The sequence below is a fragment of the Hemitrygon akajei genome, chromosome 8, assembly GCF_048418815.1.
Source record: "Hemitrygon akajei chromosome 8, sHemAka1.3, whole genome shotgun sequence".
Lineage (NCBI taxonomy): Eukaryota > Metazoa > Chordata > Chondrichthyes > Myliobatiformes > Dasyatidae > Hemitrygon > Hemitrygon akajei.
The window spans coordinates 29538947-29558539 of NC_133131.1; the positions used below are offsets into that span (position 1 = coordinate 29538947).

General features: G+C 41.7%; 1 protein-coding gene across 1 annotated transcript in view; it reads left to right on the forward strand.

The window, feature by feature from the left end:
• The first annotated feature begins 1207 nt into the window (after nt 1–1207).
• ca4a (carbonic anhydrase IV a) overlaps nt 1208–19593 on the forward strand; it is a 30120-nt gene continuing 11734 nt past the window's right edge. The window contains exons 1-3 of the mRNA XM_073053542.1: nt 1208–1488; nt 13450–13485; nt 18419–18586. Coding sequence (XP_072909643.1) covers nt 1437–1488; nt 13450–13485; nt 18419–18586 — 256 coding nt within the window. The 5' untranslated portion in view covers nt 1208–1436. The remainder of the gene's footprint in view (nt 1489–13449; nt 13486–18418; nt 18587–19593) is intronic.

Consider the following 19593-nt stretch of genomic DNA (forward strand, 5'->3'; position numbering starts at 1 on the left):
GCTGGGAGAGTCCAGTACCAGAGGGCATGGTTTGAGAATAAGGGGTAGGTCATTTAGGACAGAGTTAAGGAAAAACTTCTTCTCCCAGACAGTTGTGGGGGTCTGGAATGCACTGCCTCGGAAGGCAGTGGAGGCCAATTCTCTGGATGCTTTCAAGAAGGAGCTAGATACGTATCTTATGGATAGGGGAATCAAGGGATATGGGGACAAGGCAGGAACCGGGTATTGGTAGTAGATGATCAGCCATGATCTCAGAATGGCGGTGCAGGCTCGAAGGGCCGAATGGTCTACTTCTGCACCTATTGTCTATTGATTGACAGGCTCTTGTTTAGCAAGGGCGTCGAAGGTTACAGAGAGAAGGCAGGAGAATGGGGTTGAGAGGGATAATAAATCTGCCATGATGGAATGGAGGAGCAGACGGTGGGCCGAATGGCTTAATTCTGCGTCTATGTCTCATGGTCTTGGAGTTGACAATATTCTCCACTCTGTAAGACAGTGGATCGGAAATCTCCGCTGGGAAAAGCATCGTACACTCAGACACGCTGATTTTAAACAGATCTTTTAAGGTTGCTGACAATTTCTACGGTTCTCCCTGAATCTCTTCACACTCTCCATTTGTCCCCAGTTAACTCTCGAGGCGCCATTGAAAAACTCGAGATTTTGGTTTTATTTACACTTTATAATTAATACATAAAGCAGGTTCCAGGTTCCAATAATATATCAGGAGATTACTCGATTGTCTGGAGAATTGAGAATTCTAAACCACGATCTACAGATCTGCAGCAGAATTTTGATCACCGCGATATAGAAGTCATGAACTCAGGTCCCGACCTCGTCCGTCTGCAAATGTGATACTGTATCTCTTTCGCGTTGTAATGATTACAATTTTAAGCTAACATTTATTGGTTTGTTCTTGCATGGGGTATGACTCACAAATACCACAAATTTGACGGTCATTTTATTTAAAGACGTTTTTTGATAAGTTGATATAGGGCAAATTCCCAGCAGGGAAGCTGCAATGAATTGGCTTAGACAAATAGGAGCTCGGCTTTGACGCGTAATTCACAGAGACTTTGAAAGACGATCCGCCTAATTTGAGTTTTTGATCGGCCTTAATGCTGCTTACCTGAGGAGTGGAACTGCAACAAAATGCGGAGGCATCACTCACTCAACCTCACCCCGATCTGCCCCCACAACCTCCCACCCCGGAACTTACTGACAAAGAACTCCCACAGTGCCCAATGTGCCCAAGTAGAGTCTGAAGGAATTCGCGGAGAGGAGGATCGAGGAGGGGGAGGAGGAGGGGAAGAAGGAGGAGTTCATCCTCCTAAATCAGGTCTCACTGCCCCGGGAGAGATAAAAAGCCCAGCACCCCGCCACCGGGAGGTGGTACAACGAGGTTTCTCCTGACAGTTTTGGAACCAGAGAGGAGAGAAATGCATTCCCTCGTTTTCTTCCTTTCGTTGCTTCCGCTGACCTCGGGAGCAGGTAAGACTTTAATTACTGCGATGTTTGAATTGCTGGGATGCGACGCGGTTTCCCCAACTTCCCTCATTTCATGTGAGCGCGCAGTGAGACCGAGACGCCTGGACTTGCTGCTGGTAGTTTCTGGCGCTGATCGGGGCTGTAGCCGTTTCCCACCGAGCCCGAAAGCTCTGCAGGGCTTCGAGTAACGGCGCAGCACAAGGGGCTGATCGCCAGCTGAGTACCACGCAGCAAACGTGCCCAGCGCCGACACCGTGTCGGTGCATCCCCTTGTCCCGCTCCATTCTGCTGACTGCCCGCACTCCGAGTTGTGTCAGGGAGTTCATTGTTCCGATGCGAGGATGAGGAGAACAGGCAGCGAACCAGATCCGAAGGACATGTGGACGAAACGGCATTGCATCCTCTTGCAACGTTCTTCAGTAAGTCTAAGCTGCGGGGTACGTCCAGTTTCGGTGCTATTTGGTGCTGTTCCCGGCGACTGTTAACTGCTGGTTGTAGGTCAGCTGCGCGTCACTGACGTGTACATTTGAGACAAAGGACATTTGCTCAAAGCAACACACTTCGTGCGTGTTGCTTTAGATTTCCAGCATCTGCAGATTTTATCGTGTTCGTGATATTTCCTCAGAACACAGTTTACGCTGTAAAATGCCGGCGACAAAGGGCAGAAGTCAAACACTCCAGTGAGATTCTTGCTCATTAGTAGGTTCTTAAGAAAATACCAACGCTACAGCCAGGTCCCTCAAACCTGATTCTCCCCCCACCATTCATTTTGATCATTGCTGACCTATGCTGACCTCAACTTCTCTTCTGCTCAGTTCCCCTTAGCCTTCAATTCCTCAATCTTTTAAATATTTATCTGCCTCCACCATAAAATGTATCAAATGGTACTGTCCCATCACACAGGGCAAACAATTCCAGAGATTCACTACCCCTTGAGAAGAAAAGCTTTTTTTTGTCTATTTTTCTCTTTATTAGTGATCAATCGCTAGTGAACACACTAACATCTCTATTGTGTGAGGCTTTCTTAGATTTTATCTTAGGATCTTGCATGCTTGAAAAAGGTCACCTGGCATTCTTCTAAACTCTAGGGAGTACAGGCGGAACAGCCATTTCATTCCAAGAGTTAGCTTCCCAAATCCTCTTCAATGTTATTTTACCCATTTTTGGGTAACCCAACCAAATCTATGCCCAGCATTTTGGGTGTGGCCTCACCAACACCTGTACAACCGTAATAAAATTTAACCTGAAGCATCTACAGTTTATTCCCCTCTGTAGATGCTGTCTGACTTGCTAAGTTCCTCCAATATATTTTATGTGCATTGCTCAAGATTTCCAGCATCTGCGGCATTCCTTGTGATCCCTATTCTTAAGTTTCATTCCCTTTATTGTAAGTGACAGCATATTGTTTACCTTTGTAACTACTCATTGGATTTGCCTGCTAACTTTGTGTGGTTCACTGGATTTCACAGACTCCTCTGAACTTCACTTGGTCTGAGTCTCTTTTTCCATTTAGATAATCTGCCTCGTGACTCCTGTTACCACATTCTTCCCTGCATTAAGCTCCACTTGCTGACTTCTCACCCAGGGACTCAATCAATCTCGACCTCCTTGCAGAATCACAGTGTCCATTATCATGATATACCCTTCCAACTTTTATTTCTATCATTGGAAACCTTGTCCTTCTCCAGGTCAAAAATGTAAACAGGAGACAACTCAGGGCCAAGAAATGATCCCTGGGTACTCAATCAGTTATACCCTGGTACTCACTGGTTATATCCCTCCAGCCTGAAAAAGATTTACTTAGTCCAATTCCTTATCTTCTATGTCACAGCCAGTTTTCAATCTATTTGAACACTCTTCCTCCAATACCTTAATTTCTTAACACCTTGCCTCTTATTTAGACAATAGACAATAGACAGTAGACAGTAGGTGCAGGAGTAGGCCATTCAGCCCTTCTAGCCAACACCGCCATTCACTGTGATCATGGCTGATCATACACAATCAGTACCCCGTTCCTGCCCTCTCCCCATATCCCTTGACCCCGCTATCTATAAGAGCTCTATCTAACTCTCTCTTGAATGCATCCAGAGACTTGGCCTCCACTGCCTTCTGGGGCAGAACATTCCACATATCCACCACTCTCTGGGTGAAAAAGTTTTTCTGCATCTCTGTTCTAAATGGCCTACCCCTTAGTCTTAAACTGTGGCATCTAGTTCTGGAGTCACCCATCAGTGGGAACATGCTTCCTGCCTCCAGTGTGTCCAATCCCTTAATAATCTTATATGATTCAATCAGATCCCCTCTCATCCTTCTAAATTCCAGTGTATACAAGCCCAGTCGCTCCAATCTTTCAACATATGACAGTTCTGCCATTCTGGGAATTAACCTTGTGAACCTACGCTGCACTCCCTCAATAGCAAGAATGTCCTTCCTCAAATTTGGAGACCAAAACTGCACATAATACTCCAGGTGGGGTCTCACCAGGGCCCTGTACAGCTGCAGAAGAACCTCTTTACTCCTATACTCAATTCCTCTTGTTATAAAGGCCAGCATGCCATTAGCTTTCTTCACTGCCTGCTGTACCTGCATGCTTGCTTTCATTGACTGATGTACAAGAACACCTAGATCTCATTGTACTTCCCCTTTTCCTAACTTGACTCCATTTAGATAGTAATCTGCCTTCCTGTTCTTGCCACCAAAGTGGATAACCTCACATTTATCCACATTAAAATGCATCTGCCATACATTTTGCCCACTCACCCAACCTGTCCAAGTCACCCTGCATTCTCATAACATCCTCCTGACATTTCATACTGCCACCCAGCTTTGTGTCATCGGCAAATTTGCTAATGTTACTTTTAATCCCTTCATCTAAATCATTAATGTATATTGTAAACAGCTGCGGTCCCAGCACCGAACCTTGTGGTACCCCGCTGGTCCGAAAGGGACCCGTTAATCGCTACTCTTTGTTTCCTGTCAGCCAGCCAATTTTCAATCCATGTCAGTACTCTGCCCCCAATACCATGTGCCCTAATTTTGCCCACTAATCTCCTATGTGGGACTTTATCAAAAGCTTTCTGGAAGTCCACGTACACTACATCCACTGGCTCTCCCTTGTCCATTTTCATAGTTACATCCTCAAAAAACTCCAGAAGATTAGTCAAGCATGATTTTCCCTTCATAAATCCATGCTGACTCGGACTGATCCTTCTACTGCTATTCAAATGTGTCGTAATTTCCTCTTTTATAATTGACTCCAGCATCTTTCCCACCACTGACGTCAGGCTAACCAGTCTATAATTCCCTGTTTTCTCTCTCCCTCCTTTCTTGAAAAGTGGGACAACATTAGCCACCCTCCAATCAGCAGGAGGGCTGATTTGGCACCTTGTCAAATGCCTTTTGGAAATCTAAATACTTTCCATTACATCTATAGGTTCTTCCAAATCTCCTGGTCACATCTTCAAAGAATTTAAGTTTTCAGATATTATTTACCTTACATAAACCATGTTGATAAGATTTGCTTACAGTTTATTCAGCTTCCCTCAGTGATTAGTTATTTCCCAGTGATTATTGACGAGAATCTTGCCAAAAATAAATGCCAAACTATTTCCCTTCCTGCTGTCTCCATCCCTTTCTGAATAAGGGGTACCATTAGCTGTTTACCAACTGTCAGAACTCTCCCAGAATTTAGCAAGTTTGAAAATTTTCAGCCAATAAGTCCACTATCTTCTTAAAATCTGTGGCTGGAAGGCATCAAGTCCCAGCAATTTGTCCACCTTTAGCATTGTCAGTTGTTCTAATAATTTATCCATCGTGTTTGGGATTTTTCTAAGTTATTTAAAATTAGCCAATCGGTTAATATAGGATGTTTGCAGTGTTTGTCATGGTGATGTCTGTTGCAAAAGGTTGATTTATCATATCTCCAGTTTGTTCTTTCTTGCTATTGATTCACCAGTCTCCTTCTCTAGAGATCCCATACCCACCCTAGCCAACTTCTCCCATTTACAGTATGTACCCATGGAAACTTGTAGTGTTAGCTTTGCCATTGGACTTTTTGTGCCCTACATGGTCAATTTAACATGATCCTTGACGTTCATTGTTAAATGCAGACTGCACCTCTTTCTCATGGAATTTCTCTTTCGAAATTGGATAGATTCCATTTGAACGTTAGGGACAGCTGTATGAATATCTGTTACCGTTTATCAACTGACTGGTCTCCTCGTTCATTTTCCCAGTCCCCTATAGACAACTCCATCATTATAACTGACTTTGAAGATTATAGTTTTGATTCTTTGTTTTCCCTCAAAATGTACCTGGAATTCCACAATATTATGGTTATTAATCCTGTTGACTATTAATCCTTCATTACAGTATCCAGATCTAAAGCAGCCCATCTATGGGTAGGTTCAGTAACATACTGTTCCAAAGAAACAATTCCTGGCACACCTCACAAATTCTTCTCTCATGATACTCTTGCCATTTGGTTTGTCTAATCAATATGTAATTTAAAATCTTGTCAGGTAAATGCAGTTGCCCTCAAACATGGCCTGAATATTTCTTCTTTATGTTCCACCCTATTTAAAAATCTCATCCTGGAGGCCTATAGAGCACCCCCACCTGTGTCTTCTTGCTCCTGCTACTCATGATTTCAATAAAAACTAATTTTACATTACTGTTCACTCCCTCTATATCATAGCTCACCATCATTCTGATATCTTTGATTACATTGCTCTACTTGTTCTCCCTTTGAACAATTCTTTTGGAATGTTGTATAACCTGAAATACTGAACACCCGGTCCCAGCCACTTTGCAACCTCAACTCCATTCCAGATATTAGGTCATATTCATATGTCAACTCATCTGTCTATTGTAAATGCTATATGCATTTAAGTAAGAACTGTTAAGCATTGACATTTTACATTTGTTACTAACTCTACATTTCTCTCTGCTCTATAGTTTTCTTTACATTTTTTGCCCCAGGAAATCAAACCTGGTTTGTGCATTTCATCTTCACAATCTTCTGTCATCATTCTGATGTTTCTTCTTGATTTATTCAATTTCAGCTTCTTACAGCCCTTCCTTCTCTTAGTCAGTTCAGAGCCCTGTAGCCCCATGCACAGTCCTGTTTATCTGATTTACCAGATCACTGGTCCTAGCAAAATTCAGCTTAGCCCTTCCCAGTAGAATAGTTCTCTCTTTCCTCTGTATTGATGTCAGTGTCCCATGAATCAATACCCTTTTATATCACACCATGTGTTACGCCTCATATCTACCTCATTAATAATATTTACCTTCTACTAATCTGCATGTGACAGAGGTAATAATCCAGGATAATTACCCTTATGGTTCCAATTTTTCACTTATACCTGAAGTTCCACATAATTGCTCAGCAAAATCTCTTTCCTACCCATGCCTATGTTGTCAGTTCCTCCAAGGACCACTATAACTGGAACCTCCCCCTCCCCCTGGTTCTTCTCCAACCTATAAGAGATGTTATAAGATAAAAGAAAAATACTGCTCACTTGTGACTTCACATACATTATGATAAGACCCTGAGCAAGTTATTGTGACTTTTTAAAACGTATTTGGAATATCACTGGAGAATCTTCTGTACTCTTAATTAACCGTCAGATAATCTTAGTTCTGCTTGCAGCCGAGTATTTGTGAAATGCAGAGGTCGCTTAGAGCCAGAATAGTGCACCTCATTCTCCCTTCTCTCTTTTGAAAAATGTGTGATCTTCACAGTGTCATTTATCTGAAGATACTTTTGACATGTAATAACTAAATGAAACCCGCTAGTGGGATTAAATGTATTGTTTACTAAAATATTAGTCTATGAAATATTATTGCTTAGACAAAATAAGACGGTATACAAATGTAAGTTCTAAGCACAGTTGGGTCTCAATATTATAAAATAAATATCGGAAGCCCTGAAAAGATGTGCCTGATCTTAAAATGGTTAGGGTACACTTATCAAAAAAGACTGAGGAGACTTGAGTATTATTTCTTTTAAAAAAAACGGAAGAGCAAAACTTTGACTGACCAGTTTTCGTTCATCTTGAGAGGCATGAGAATCTACACCGGTGCAGTTTACCAAGTGTCTAGACGAAGCTAACCAAATGCTTATTTGATGATGTTCTTCTCCGCGGCTCCTGGCACATCTGGCGGTAACCTTGCCGTTTCTTTAGCGTTTGCCTGTGTTTTTTTTTAACGAGGTCGACGCTCAACCCGACAGGGACGGAAAGCAAGCCGGATTCGAATCCGGGATCACCCGCCTCGAAGCCCCGTGCGCTTGCCGCTACATCACCGGCCGGCTTTATTTGATGAAAGTACAAGGCTAATTAGATTGAAGGACTGAGATAAGGTGTATAGAGTGAATGGAAAAGTGTGTAGCGCGTGTATACGTTACTGGACCTGTTGGTTAGAAACCCCTCTCCATTGTAAGTTCTATGTAATTCCGTTAGTTTCATTTAGGTTTAGGAACACACAATTCTATTGATGAATTTGCTTCCTCTTCAGGCGATTATTTTACGTTGAAATTTTTAAACTGGCTTTACAGATTGATTGGAGCTCTTTATTTTCCGAACTATTTACATACTGTAGCGACATTTGTTCATGCTCCAGAGAAGCTCAACACTGACCCCCTTCTCTCACCTGTCCAAATGCATTTAAAATCTTGCAAGTCACTACGACTTTTTACAGTTGACATTTAATACCATAGGCTGGCCAAAACAAACAAAATTTTTCTTACATGTCACTTCATTTTTTTAACAACGTCTTTGCATGTTCTTGCAGGCTACGTGGACGGTAGGTATGAGTTTTATTTTACACTGATAAATGTATAGTGCAGCGTTGAAGTCAGACAGCCTTGCCCTCGGACTCCGAGACGCACGGGGGATCTGTAGGTATAAAGAACGTCTTGTATTTTTAAACTGGCTTCATGACTTCGGGGTATCTGGTGACTGTTTAAAGCTAAAGATAATCTTTTAAAATTACTGCGGGAATGGAGAGGAAATAAAAGTAGAAAAACGAGAAAGAAAAGGCCAGTCTAATAAATTCAAGGCAACAACCAGGACAGTGTGACTTTCTAAAGTGGCTATATAGCAACAATCTAAATAGACACTTCCGTAGATACAACTATACACATTGGTAGAAAAATCTCCCTTTGAAATATTTTGTCGCTGCTGCATTTGAAGTACTTGATTGATTATAATGCCAAATAGGAGATGCAAGAGGCTGCAGACGTTGTAATCTGAAGCAACACAGAAAGGAGCTGAGGTGACTGGCAGATCGGTTGGCGAATGGATAGCTGACTCTAGGAGGTGGAGACCCTTCACGTGGTTGGGAAAGCGATGAGCTGAGCTAACCAGCGTTAAAAGCTGCGGCTGCTGATGGTGGAGTGAGGGTGACCGAACACTTTCTTTTCCATCCAGTAGCTATAAATAACAAAGACTACTTTTGGTGTTTTAATCCAGACACAAATTGTCAAGAATTCCGCTTTGTTCAGAATACCGCTTGGGTATGACATAGAACAACGTAACAGATTTTGTTTTTGTCATATGGTTTACAAAAGCTTTCTGGCATCTTGGCTACAACAACGAGAGGCTAAATAACCGATAATGGCAAGAAAACATAGTTAACACGTGGGTCTCGGTCAGAAACGTCGACTGTTTACGTACTCTTTTCCATAGATGCTGCCCGGCCTGCTGAGTTCCTCCAGCATTTTGTGGTTGTTGCTTTGGATTTCCAGCATCTGCAGATTTTCACTTGTTTGTTGTTTTTATGTGGATATGATTTGCATTTTAGAACAAGGGCGGGAATAGTTTTAGCTACTTTCTTAGTTTTGAATAAGAACGCAATCTCTACACAATCAAAAAATTAAAAAAATAATATGAAATAACATCGTAAATGTTGATAATTGTCAGCAGATCGAGATCTTTCTTCTGAGAAGTGTCTCAGTTACAGAGACCCAGACTGCAACAGCGAATTTTCATTCTGAGTTGGTTTGCAGATTTGAGTCAGATAAGAACGCTACTACAATACATAGAACGTCAGGAGAATAACTAATCAGCCACTTTTATAGATCACTGCTAGACTTTTATGGAACTGAACGTCTCCAAGCTCTTAATGAAGGGTCTTGGCCCGAAACTTCGACTGTTAATTGCTTTCCATAAATGCTGCTTGACATGTAGACGTCCTCCAGCATTTTGTGTGCGTTGCTCAAGGTTTGCAGCATCTGCAGAATTTCTTGTGTCCAGATATGTTTTCATTCTTTTAGTAATTACCCTTTCTCTGCATTTCCTGCAGTGGTATTTTATCTACTGATGACTATTGCTGATCTTAATTCTTCATCACATCTCTGTTGATGATAAAATCGGCATTAGGATCCCCAATCCTGCTTTAGTCAAACTCTTTGGGAGGAGCCTTAGCCACCAAAAAGTGCGCAGGGGAACAGTGGAAATATAAATAATAAACACGATGTACGACATTGAAGAGAAACCCTGAGACAGAATTCTACACAGAACCTTGTTTCAGATAATCTGCGCCTATGATTGGCTCGTTACAACAGAAGTAATAGTCCATCCGACAGTGGTCATTTTTACGTAGCCCAGATCGAAATAAATCTCCTGGAGCCTATTATTTAATATTCGTTTTTAACTTAGGAAGTCATTAAAATATTACAGTTAATCTTGAACTGCGGTGTAAATGGCGCGTACATCTTGCTTACAGGTGAATAGACCACTGAACGCATTGACCCGTGGAACTAACAAAGGAGTTTACCGAACAGCAAACAACAGTCTAATTAGCTCAGATAAAGGAAATGCAATAGATTAACCGATTTTATGCAGGTCCTGCATGCAAATTTCAGAGCAGGAAAACCAGTTATCGGATTGGGGTGGTGCAAGGACTTGATATTATTTCGGTGTTTGTACACGAAACCTTAAATAGCGAAATCCAGAAGCTGAGATCACTGGTACCTTGTTCTTCCACTGGCGACGCTGTTGCAGCCTTCCCCAGTGGAAGTCCCAGAAACACTGGGTGACAACGTGACAACTACTGGCGCGCTCTCACCGCTGTGAGAATTATTGATAATGATCATAATTGATAATTATGATAACTTATTTTAGAAAGAGTTGGGGGGGGGGGTGGGAAGAAAAAGATTAGGAATAGATCCGGATGTTCTCGGAATGATCATTTCCATGTTTCAATCGTTTGTTAAAACAATGTCCCAGATCGCGTTGGCTGCAGAGAGGCTGATTGCACGGGGCTGGAAAGCGCGCTTGCAATGTGCGTGGCCGTATTCTCCGTCCAGCAGTACGGGTGATGCCGGCGGTCAGAGCATTCTGGCCGCCACGAAAGATTTGAAGATTAGTTTTATTTGTAAAATGTGCGCCGAAACATGCAATTGAAAATGTACCGTTTACGATAAGTCCAATCAGCGAGAATTGTGCTGGGCAGCCCGCAAGTGTCGCCACACTTCCGGCGCGACGTAACATGCCCTCTAACCCTAGCCTGTCTTTGGAATGTGGGATGTGGAAGGAAACCTACGGGCTCTCGGGAGAATGTACTCACTCCGTACAGGTAGCGGACAGAATTGACTCCCCATGGGGTGGGGGGTGGGTTCGAGCTAGCCGCTGCGCAACGGTGCCGGACTCAGTTGTGCATTAAGGTTTCAGGCAGGGAAATTTTCACTTCTGCGTCAGCCATGGTTTCCATATCCATCGCGAATTAAATAGAAAAGATAAGAGGAGGGACGCCTCACGTCTTAATAAGCTGGTAAGGAAGGCGGGCTCTGTCGTGGGCAAAGTACTGGAGAGTTTAACATCGGTAGCTGAGCGAAGGGCGCTGAGTAGGCTACGGTCAATTATGGAAAACTCTGAACATCCTCTACATAGCACCATCCAGAGACAGAGAAGCAGTTTCAGCGACAGGTTACTATCGATGCAATGCTCCTCAGACAGGATGAAGAGGTCAATACTCCCCAATGCCATTAGGCTTTACAATTCAACCGCCAGGACTTAAGAACTTTTTAAAAGCTATTATTAATGCTTTTTGAGATAGTGATTTAGATGCATATCATATTTTTTTACTGAGTTAAGTATTCTATGTAATTAGTTTTGCTACAACAAGTGTATGGGACATTGGAAAAAAGTTGAATTTCCCCATGGGGATGAATAAAGTATCTATCTATCTAACTGCTTTCTTGATTTCAATTAATATTTTACCTATGATATGTAAGTTAACAATGTTTTGAAATAAATGTATTTGAAAATAATATTTTCACATTCCATAAATCTGTATCAAGTGCCCGCTATGAGGCAAAATAAAAGATGTGGGCAGATGGGATTAAGGAGGTTTGGTCAGCATGGGTGTGGTATCTGATTGACCCGTGTCTCTGCTGCGGGGTTCTGTGACTGTAGGTGTCTCGGGGGTATGGCGATGACCTGTGTAGTGAGGTGTGAGATTCCCGCTCGTCGAGCGTGAAACACGCAGCAGGTCAATCCAACTGTTCAGCAAAATATTACTCATCATTTCTGGTTTTTTTCCCCAGTTCTTTTTGCGTTTAATTTTATTTGCGTGTTCCGATCATTATTTCATTCCTCTCAGAATGCTTGAATCTATTTAGTGATTTAAAGTAAGAGCGTTTTGTTGCATTCGGAAACTCGCACTAAAGGGGACAATGCATTGCTGCAAGGCCCTGGGCACTTGTTTTTGAGGTCAGCGTTAATCTTTCTCGACGACAGGTACATTCTCTTTGTCATTGACGGGAAAGACCGGCCCAATAAATGTTTATGTGGATCTTTGCAGAAAGCTGCTGGGTGTCACAGGATTAGAGCAATATTTAGCTTCCAATATATCTTGTGCCACTACGGCGATTTCAATAGACCAAATGTGTATAATTACAGTTACTTAGTAACGGTGAGGTGTAATCTTAAGGGAGTTGTGTTTTTCATACTTAAAACACCACATTATTTGCGAGTTAATTTTTAGGAAAGAAAACTGATATACAAAAAAATTAAAGTTTATAGAAGCCTGTTGTCAATATTGTCAGATGTTAAGACCACACAGTGGACTATTAAGTTCTGGAATGGGTATTTAATAAAAAGAACAACGGTCAGCAGATAGAATATGGCATTTTATTATCATTACACAGATTGAATATACAGGGCCTGTTCCCTTCAGAGAAGGGAAATCAGAAATGTGGCCTAACAGAGATTTTACAATTAGAGAATGGTTTCAAGGCATAGATAGAGACACTGCTTTCTGCCTGTGCAGGTCCAAATCTTAGGTCCAAACTTTTTATTCCCCCACCAGTCCCATTAGCCTATCTCTTCCCCTCCCCCACCCTCCCTGACCTGACCACCACCCATACATTCCTCTCGCCAATACTCTCCTCATCTCCTCTCCTCAATTCCATGGTCCATTGTCCTGTCCTATCAGATTGCATCTTCTTCAACTCTTAGTCACTTCCACTTATGAGCTCCTAGCTTCTTGCATCACTCCCACTTAGCCTTCCCACTCCCACATCACTTCTAAGTTATGAAAGAATGCATTCGGAATTTATATCCTATTTATTTAGTAGCAGTGCCAAATCAATACTGGCTATTGTTGCTTACACAGTTCAGAAAGAAAGAGGGTAAACACATTTAATTCATTGATCACTGAGTGAAATTGGGGGCATAAGTGCAAATGAATAAGGGGATCAATTTCTGTTTTATTTCTTAAGTTAAGGCAGAATACACAAGAACAATTCCAGTAATAGTTTCTGTTAATCTCTAGAGGATAAACAAACAAACCCCAGTACTTTAATTTAGTTAATATTCAAGATTTATTTGAAAACCATTGTAAATTTGGTGGGATTTCCATTGTAACTGTTGGACAATGGGTGGAGAAGCCAAGGTAGGGATGGTGTCAAATAAAATGCAAAAAGTCATAAGCTAATTGTTTTTTTTCCCCATGTAGGTCATTGGTGCTATGACTCCCAAGACGTGCATTGTGGTAAGGAGCTAAAGTCATGTTATTCCTTAGAACGCAAAGTTGGAATGTCATATTGAGCATTTTCTGTTATAGAAACATAGAAAACATACATCACAATACAGGCCCTTCAGCCCACAAAGCTGTGTCGAACATGAACCTTAGAACTACCTAGGTTTTATCTATAGACCTCTATTTTTCTAAGCTCCATGTAGCCATCCAGGAGTCTCTTAAAAGATCCTTATCATTTCCGCCTCCACCACCACCGCCGGCAGCCTATTCCACGCACTCACCACTCTCTGCATAAAAAACTTAGCCCTGACATCTCCTCTGAACCTACTTCCAAGTACCTTAAACCTGTTCCTCTTGTGGCAGCCATTTCAGCCCTGGGAAAAAGCCTCTGACTATCCAATATATCAGTTATACTTACCAATATATCAGTAAATTCTATATACTTAATCATTGCTCACGTAATGAAGCCCTCCATCTCTGGCAGTGTTCATCCCATCAGTAGCTCCTTCTCAGCTGTCACTACTGTCAGTCATGCAAGGCCCATGTGGAGACTCAGGAATACCATCGCACTCAGATGTAGAAGGAATTTCCATTGCTGATTCTATACAGTTTTGTTTTACTAGTCAGATTTGTTGATCCCTGAGCTGAATTCCCTAACCTGGAAGACAGGTGGGGCCACTTAGTCTGGCCTCTTACCCTTTGACCTGTTTGGCATGGGAGACCCTACCAAGTGCCAAAGCATAAAGCCCTGACTCCAGCCAACGAAACTCTCTGGGTCATTGAGGCACGCATGTGTCCAAACCACGACAAGGTTATGGTCCTCTTGAAGGAAATTCCATATGATTCAGATTAAAACAAAATTATGAAAAATTGTAGACAGCCACTGTAAGGACATCCGGATTGGATTAGAGAATCACTTTCCATGTGATTCTGATTCACTTTACCAACATCACTCATTGTACTGCTTTGATTTAGTTAATTGTGTAATTTCGATCCATGTCATCTAAATACAATAATAATTTATGAATGAGGAAAACAGTCAAACCTTTATTCCATTCATAAAATGCCAAAGGGCCAGAGTTGGAAGAATAGTCATTGTTGAGTTTGAAGAGGTTAAACAAACAGGGAAAGAAAAGGGCACAGATTGATTTAAACACAAGAATGGGATTTTTAAAAAAATAATGTGCAATAAATAACTTAGGAATTTGTTAATATTTGGAGTACCAGAGCACATGCTTTGAGGACCAGCAACCGATGGAATAAAAAGAAAATCTTATGAAATAAGGGAGGGTCATGTTTATCTTTTTGTCTCTTGCTTTTCAATGCATAGACTGGCACCTTGTCATGGTGCAGCAGTTTGGAGGGCCCTTGATTGAAAGAAGAATATTCTGTGTTAACATAAAGAGAGAAGATAAATAGGAGGTACTCTTCAGACTGATTTTTGCAGTGCCCAGAGCTCCAAGTCATTGTCATTTAGCTTACAAGAGAATGGACCTTCCACTAAATATCCACAAAGAACAGTTCTCTGTCCTTACTGCACAACATTGACTCTTTCACTGAAAGTCCACGAGAAGGGACCAGAAAGTCCACAGATACATCAGGGACTTTTTGGAGACATTTAGATAGGCATACGTATGTGAGGAAAATGGGAGGATTTGGACATTGTAAAGGCAGGAAGAGATTAGTTCAGTTGGCCATTTGTTTTAATTTGTTCAGCATAACAGTGTGGACTGAAGTGCCTATTCCTTTACTGTACCGTTCCATGTTCTGTGTTCTATGCTCTAAGGTCTTGAAAAAAATAGGGAACTTTTCATAACTGAAGAATCACCTCTTAGTGAATATGGGTACTGATGAAATCACCCTTCGCTGCCAAAATGAGAGCACAGCACTTGCCTTTCTGAAGGAAAATGCTCAAAGCTGAAGACCTCAAAATCAATTATTTGCTTACGAGACAAAGACTGCCTACTGTTCAAAGGTACTGGAGTTGTACCTCTAAGCTGTCTCCATAAAAACTTCCAAGTCCACTAGCAGGTTGTGCAAGCCAATGAAATATCTACTCCCAGATCAAACATCTTTATCATCAAGCATTTAATTACTCTCATTCAGCTCTGGTGAGCCAGTAATATGGCTTGCATGTCCTCAAATCACACTCCCAAAACAGGTATACTATTTTGACTTTGTCAAGGCCATTATCAAGATGATGTGGCGAAGTGAAGCAAGGGTTCTCTCAAAATTTGTTTGGGTGTGTCAGGACACTGGAGCAGAGATCCAATCGCAGACCCAGTATTGTGCACACAGTGATATTAATTGAGAAACAAATCCCGATGTGCAAACAAAGTTGGCGTCGAAGTTCAGGCAGAGATCAAAATATCCAGAGAAATCCAAAAACCAGAGTCGGGGAAACAGGCAGAGTCATTATTCAGATAGATAGACGAATGCTGGAAAGCTTCAGGAAAATTCACTGGCACAATCTGGCAACAAACAGGTGAAAACACAGGAGTGAAATACACTGAGCAATAGACAGAGGCAGATGATAGGTGGAGCACAATGAGTCAGAAGTGGCAGCAATACAGGCAATATTGAGAAACAGGTGAGAGGCAGAGTACTCAGTAATACAGAGGTTGGAGTAGAGCAGGAGCAGGGACAGGAGCACCTGGGGCATGAAAACAAACAAGCACATGGCAATACAAAACCACAGACTGACGGCTAGGGGGGAAACACACGAAAAGACAAAGTTCAGCTGGAGGTACTGACAGGGAGCTGGTGGGGGGGGGGGGGGGGGTGGAATGTAACTTCCATACTATCTCTTGGGAACTCTTAGGTTAAGATCACTCAAAATAGAAAAGGAACATTTGGGATGATACTGACAGTTTGGTCTCTTTGATGGAAGGCAATGAGAAGTTAGTGAAAAAGAGACTGTACAGCATCTCTTCTTGCCCATTTGCCAGTAGAACACAACAGCTCCCTCCTCATCAATGTAAGAATCTGCTTGTCCCACATTAGCCTCCTCACTCTAAACATCTCTAGCTATAACCCATAAAACTGAGTGCACTTAGTTCATTCTCAATAGAAAATGCAGAGTCTATTTTTAAATGGCTGAAATTGAGAGGTGCTGGTGTTTAGAAGAAATGGGTTGACCTTGTACATAAAGATGACGTGAGACAAGACAGGACAAGAAATTTAGAAGGCAAATGGTACATTGGCCATTTGCTAGGGATTTTTAGCACAACAGCAAAGAAAGATGTCTTACTGAAAAACCTGTAGGTGACTCCTCCTGGAATACCAGAGCAGAATCCATGAGCAATGAGGTCTAGTTGAAATAAAGTTAAAACTGCCTCGAGCACAATAACTTAAATCTTTTTATTTTGACACTGGAACCAACTATTCTCAGTTGTGTCATGTTGGGCTCAGGTCAGGAGCTCTACAGTAAACAAAACACTGGAAAAAGACCCCCCCCCCCCCCTTCCTGTGGTACCTGCTGGATCAATCAGTCAAACTGCTTCTCAGTTTGACTTAACATGCTGTTGTAACGCTGTCTACTTTCCAATTTTCTCCCCAGTTTTGAAGTGTATAAATTAATTGTATGGAAACAGTAATACAGTTAGAAACATAGAAAACCTTCAGCACAATACAGACCCTTCAGCCCACAAAGTTGTGCTGAACATGTCCTTACCTTAGAAATGACCTAGAGTAACCTATAGCCCTCATGGTTGTATAGATGTTATGCTGTTTTAAATTGCAATGCGTTAAATGGTTACAAATGTCTTTTCAAGTAAATATTCAGAGATAGATCTTGCAGTTTGATGGTGGTATTATTAGAAGACTGAATTTCACTGCTTGCAAGCTGCATACAAATGTCATCCATTATAACACATATATAAATATTTTGTCTTAATTCTAAAGTGTCAAAAATTGGAATGTATATCTTTCAGTAAAGGTAACCTTAAATCTACCAGTCTGTTGTAAAAACCCAGTCACCTAGTTCACAGAGAGGAATCTGCCATCTTTACTGAACTGGCTCATATTTGACTCCAGTCCCTGAACTGCAGTTAAGTGTCAACTACGTCCATAGGCTGTCAAGTGCGGCACCATGGTGGTGCAGCGGTCCTTGGGAATCCGGAGTTCAGAGTTCAGTTCCGGTGCGGTCTGTAAGGAGATTGTACGTTCTCCCCGTGATCGCATGGGTTTCTCCTGAATACTCTGGTTTCCTCCTACAGTCCAAAGACATACCAGTTACTAGGTTGATTGGTCATTGGAAATTGCCCTGTGATTAGGCTCGTGTTAGACAGGTGGGCTGCTGGGTGACACAGCTCATTGGGCTGGGAGGGCCTGATCCACCCTGTGTCTCTAAATAAAGTGTCTGCTACATCGGGGACAGGAATAATAAATGATATCTGCATCCCAGGAAGGAACTAAAACATTTCAATTACTGTTCTTGCCATGATTTTGCAGTTAAAGCAGTAGTTGATACAGCAAGAGAAATGACAACTGTTTCTCTTGGTTGTAGGGTATAAGACCATAATGTACAGGAGCAGAAATAGGCCATTTGGCCATTGAGTCTCTTCTATCGTTCCTTCATGGCTGATCCATTTTCCCTCTCAACCCCAATATCCCGCCTTCTCCCCATCTCTCTTCCCAATCAAGAATATGTCTGCCTCTGCTTTAAATATTCCAATGACTTGGTCTCCAACGTTGACTGTGATATATGCTCTTCTATACTATTGCCGTGGGATCTTCTACTTTTCTCTGAACAGACAGATGGGAGGGACCCTTCTTCAACATTTCATCAATAGCTGACAACCTTTGGCAATACCTCTGTGTATGCCAGCCTGTTCTATGTGTTTAATTCCCGAGGATGTCTTCAATGTATATGTGGTAATTGTTTTGCTAACATTCACAAGAAGTTTGCTTTTGCATGAAAAATGGATTGAATTATCTTTTTTAGGACCCAGTAATTGGCACACTCAGTTTGAAACATGTGGAAAGAAGAAACAGTCCCCAATTAACATTGTAACTGGGAAAGCTAAGCTCAATTCTTCTTTGTGTCCCTTTAACTTTGAAGGCTATGATGATGATAATATGGAATGGCTTATTAGAAATAATGGGCACTCAGGTAAGTTGTCTCTCCAAATTCATTCCATCTTACAGAAAGGATTTGAAGGAAGAGATAAAAGTAGCAGAATATTTTTAATCTATATGTTCATAGTCCAGAAGTATTTAGAATGCAGACACTTCCTACTCAACTCAAGCCAACCATGTGGAATATGCTTGCTTTGGGCTGGCTAAGTATACGATAATAACTCCTAGGACCTGGTTCAGACCAGTTTGAGCCGGAGCAGATCAGTGGTTTGCAGTTTGGTGCTGAGTATTTTGTCACTGTGCAGCTGTGGTGGTCCTCTTACTCCAGGGGGTATCCAACCAAGTATAAGGGGAAATAATGCTCCTGTGAAGGGCTGAGAGAAACGAGGAGAGTGGTTTGGCCTCTGTGAGCTTGAATGGAAGCAGGGAGAGGAAGAAAGTAAAGGATTCAAGGGATTGGCATTGGCTTGAAGTTTTAAAATTTGGGCAAATATGGGCTATGCAATGGCAACTGGAGTGAAATGGAGTCCTGGACAGGAACAGCTTGGAGATCACTTTACCTTTGGCAATGAAGGGGTTGGCTGAGCTTTAATTTTATTCCTGTGCAGCTGCTATTGCCTGTGAAAATCTGGTTTTCTACCAGGATTGATCAGAAGTTTCAGTGTCAGCTAGTTCTCAAATACAAACGTATTTGTTATTATCGTTATCAGGTGCTGTGCTGCAACTTCTAATGATTTGTGTATCCATTTTTTTTTGTTATCCACTCTATCTACCCAACCCCAAAACAGTTCATTCTGAAAGATATTAAGAAAGAACCATTTGACACTGAGTAGGTTCATTGGGCTCTCTTGATATAAAAGTTTAATTTACTGGTCTTGGTAAAATGGAAGAAAGCACGATGAACATTATGTTGTAATTAATACTCTTTGAATATTTTATTTACTAATTAATCAAACAATGAAGATCAGGGAATTGGACTTTGGGTTTTATTGTCATGTGTACAGTGAAAAGCACGTCTTGCATACCACTCTTGCAGAATGA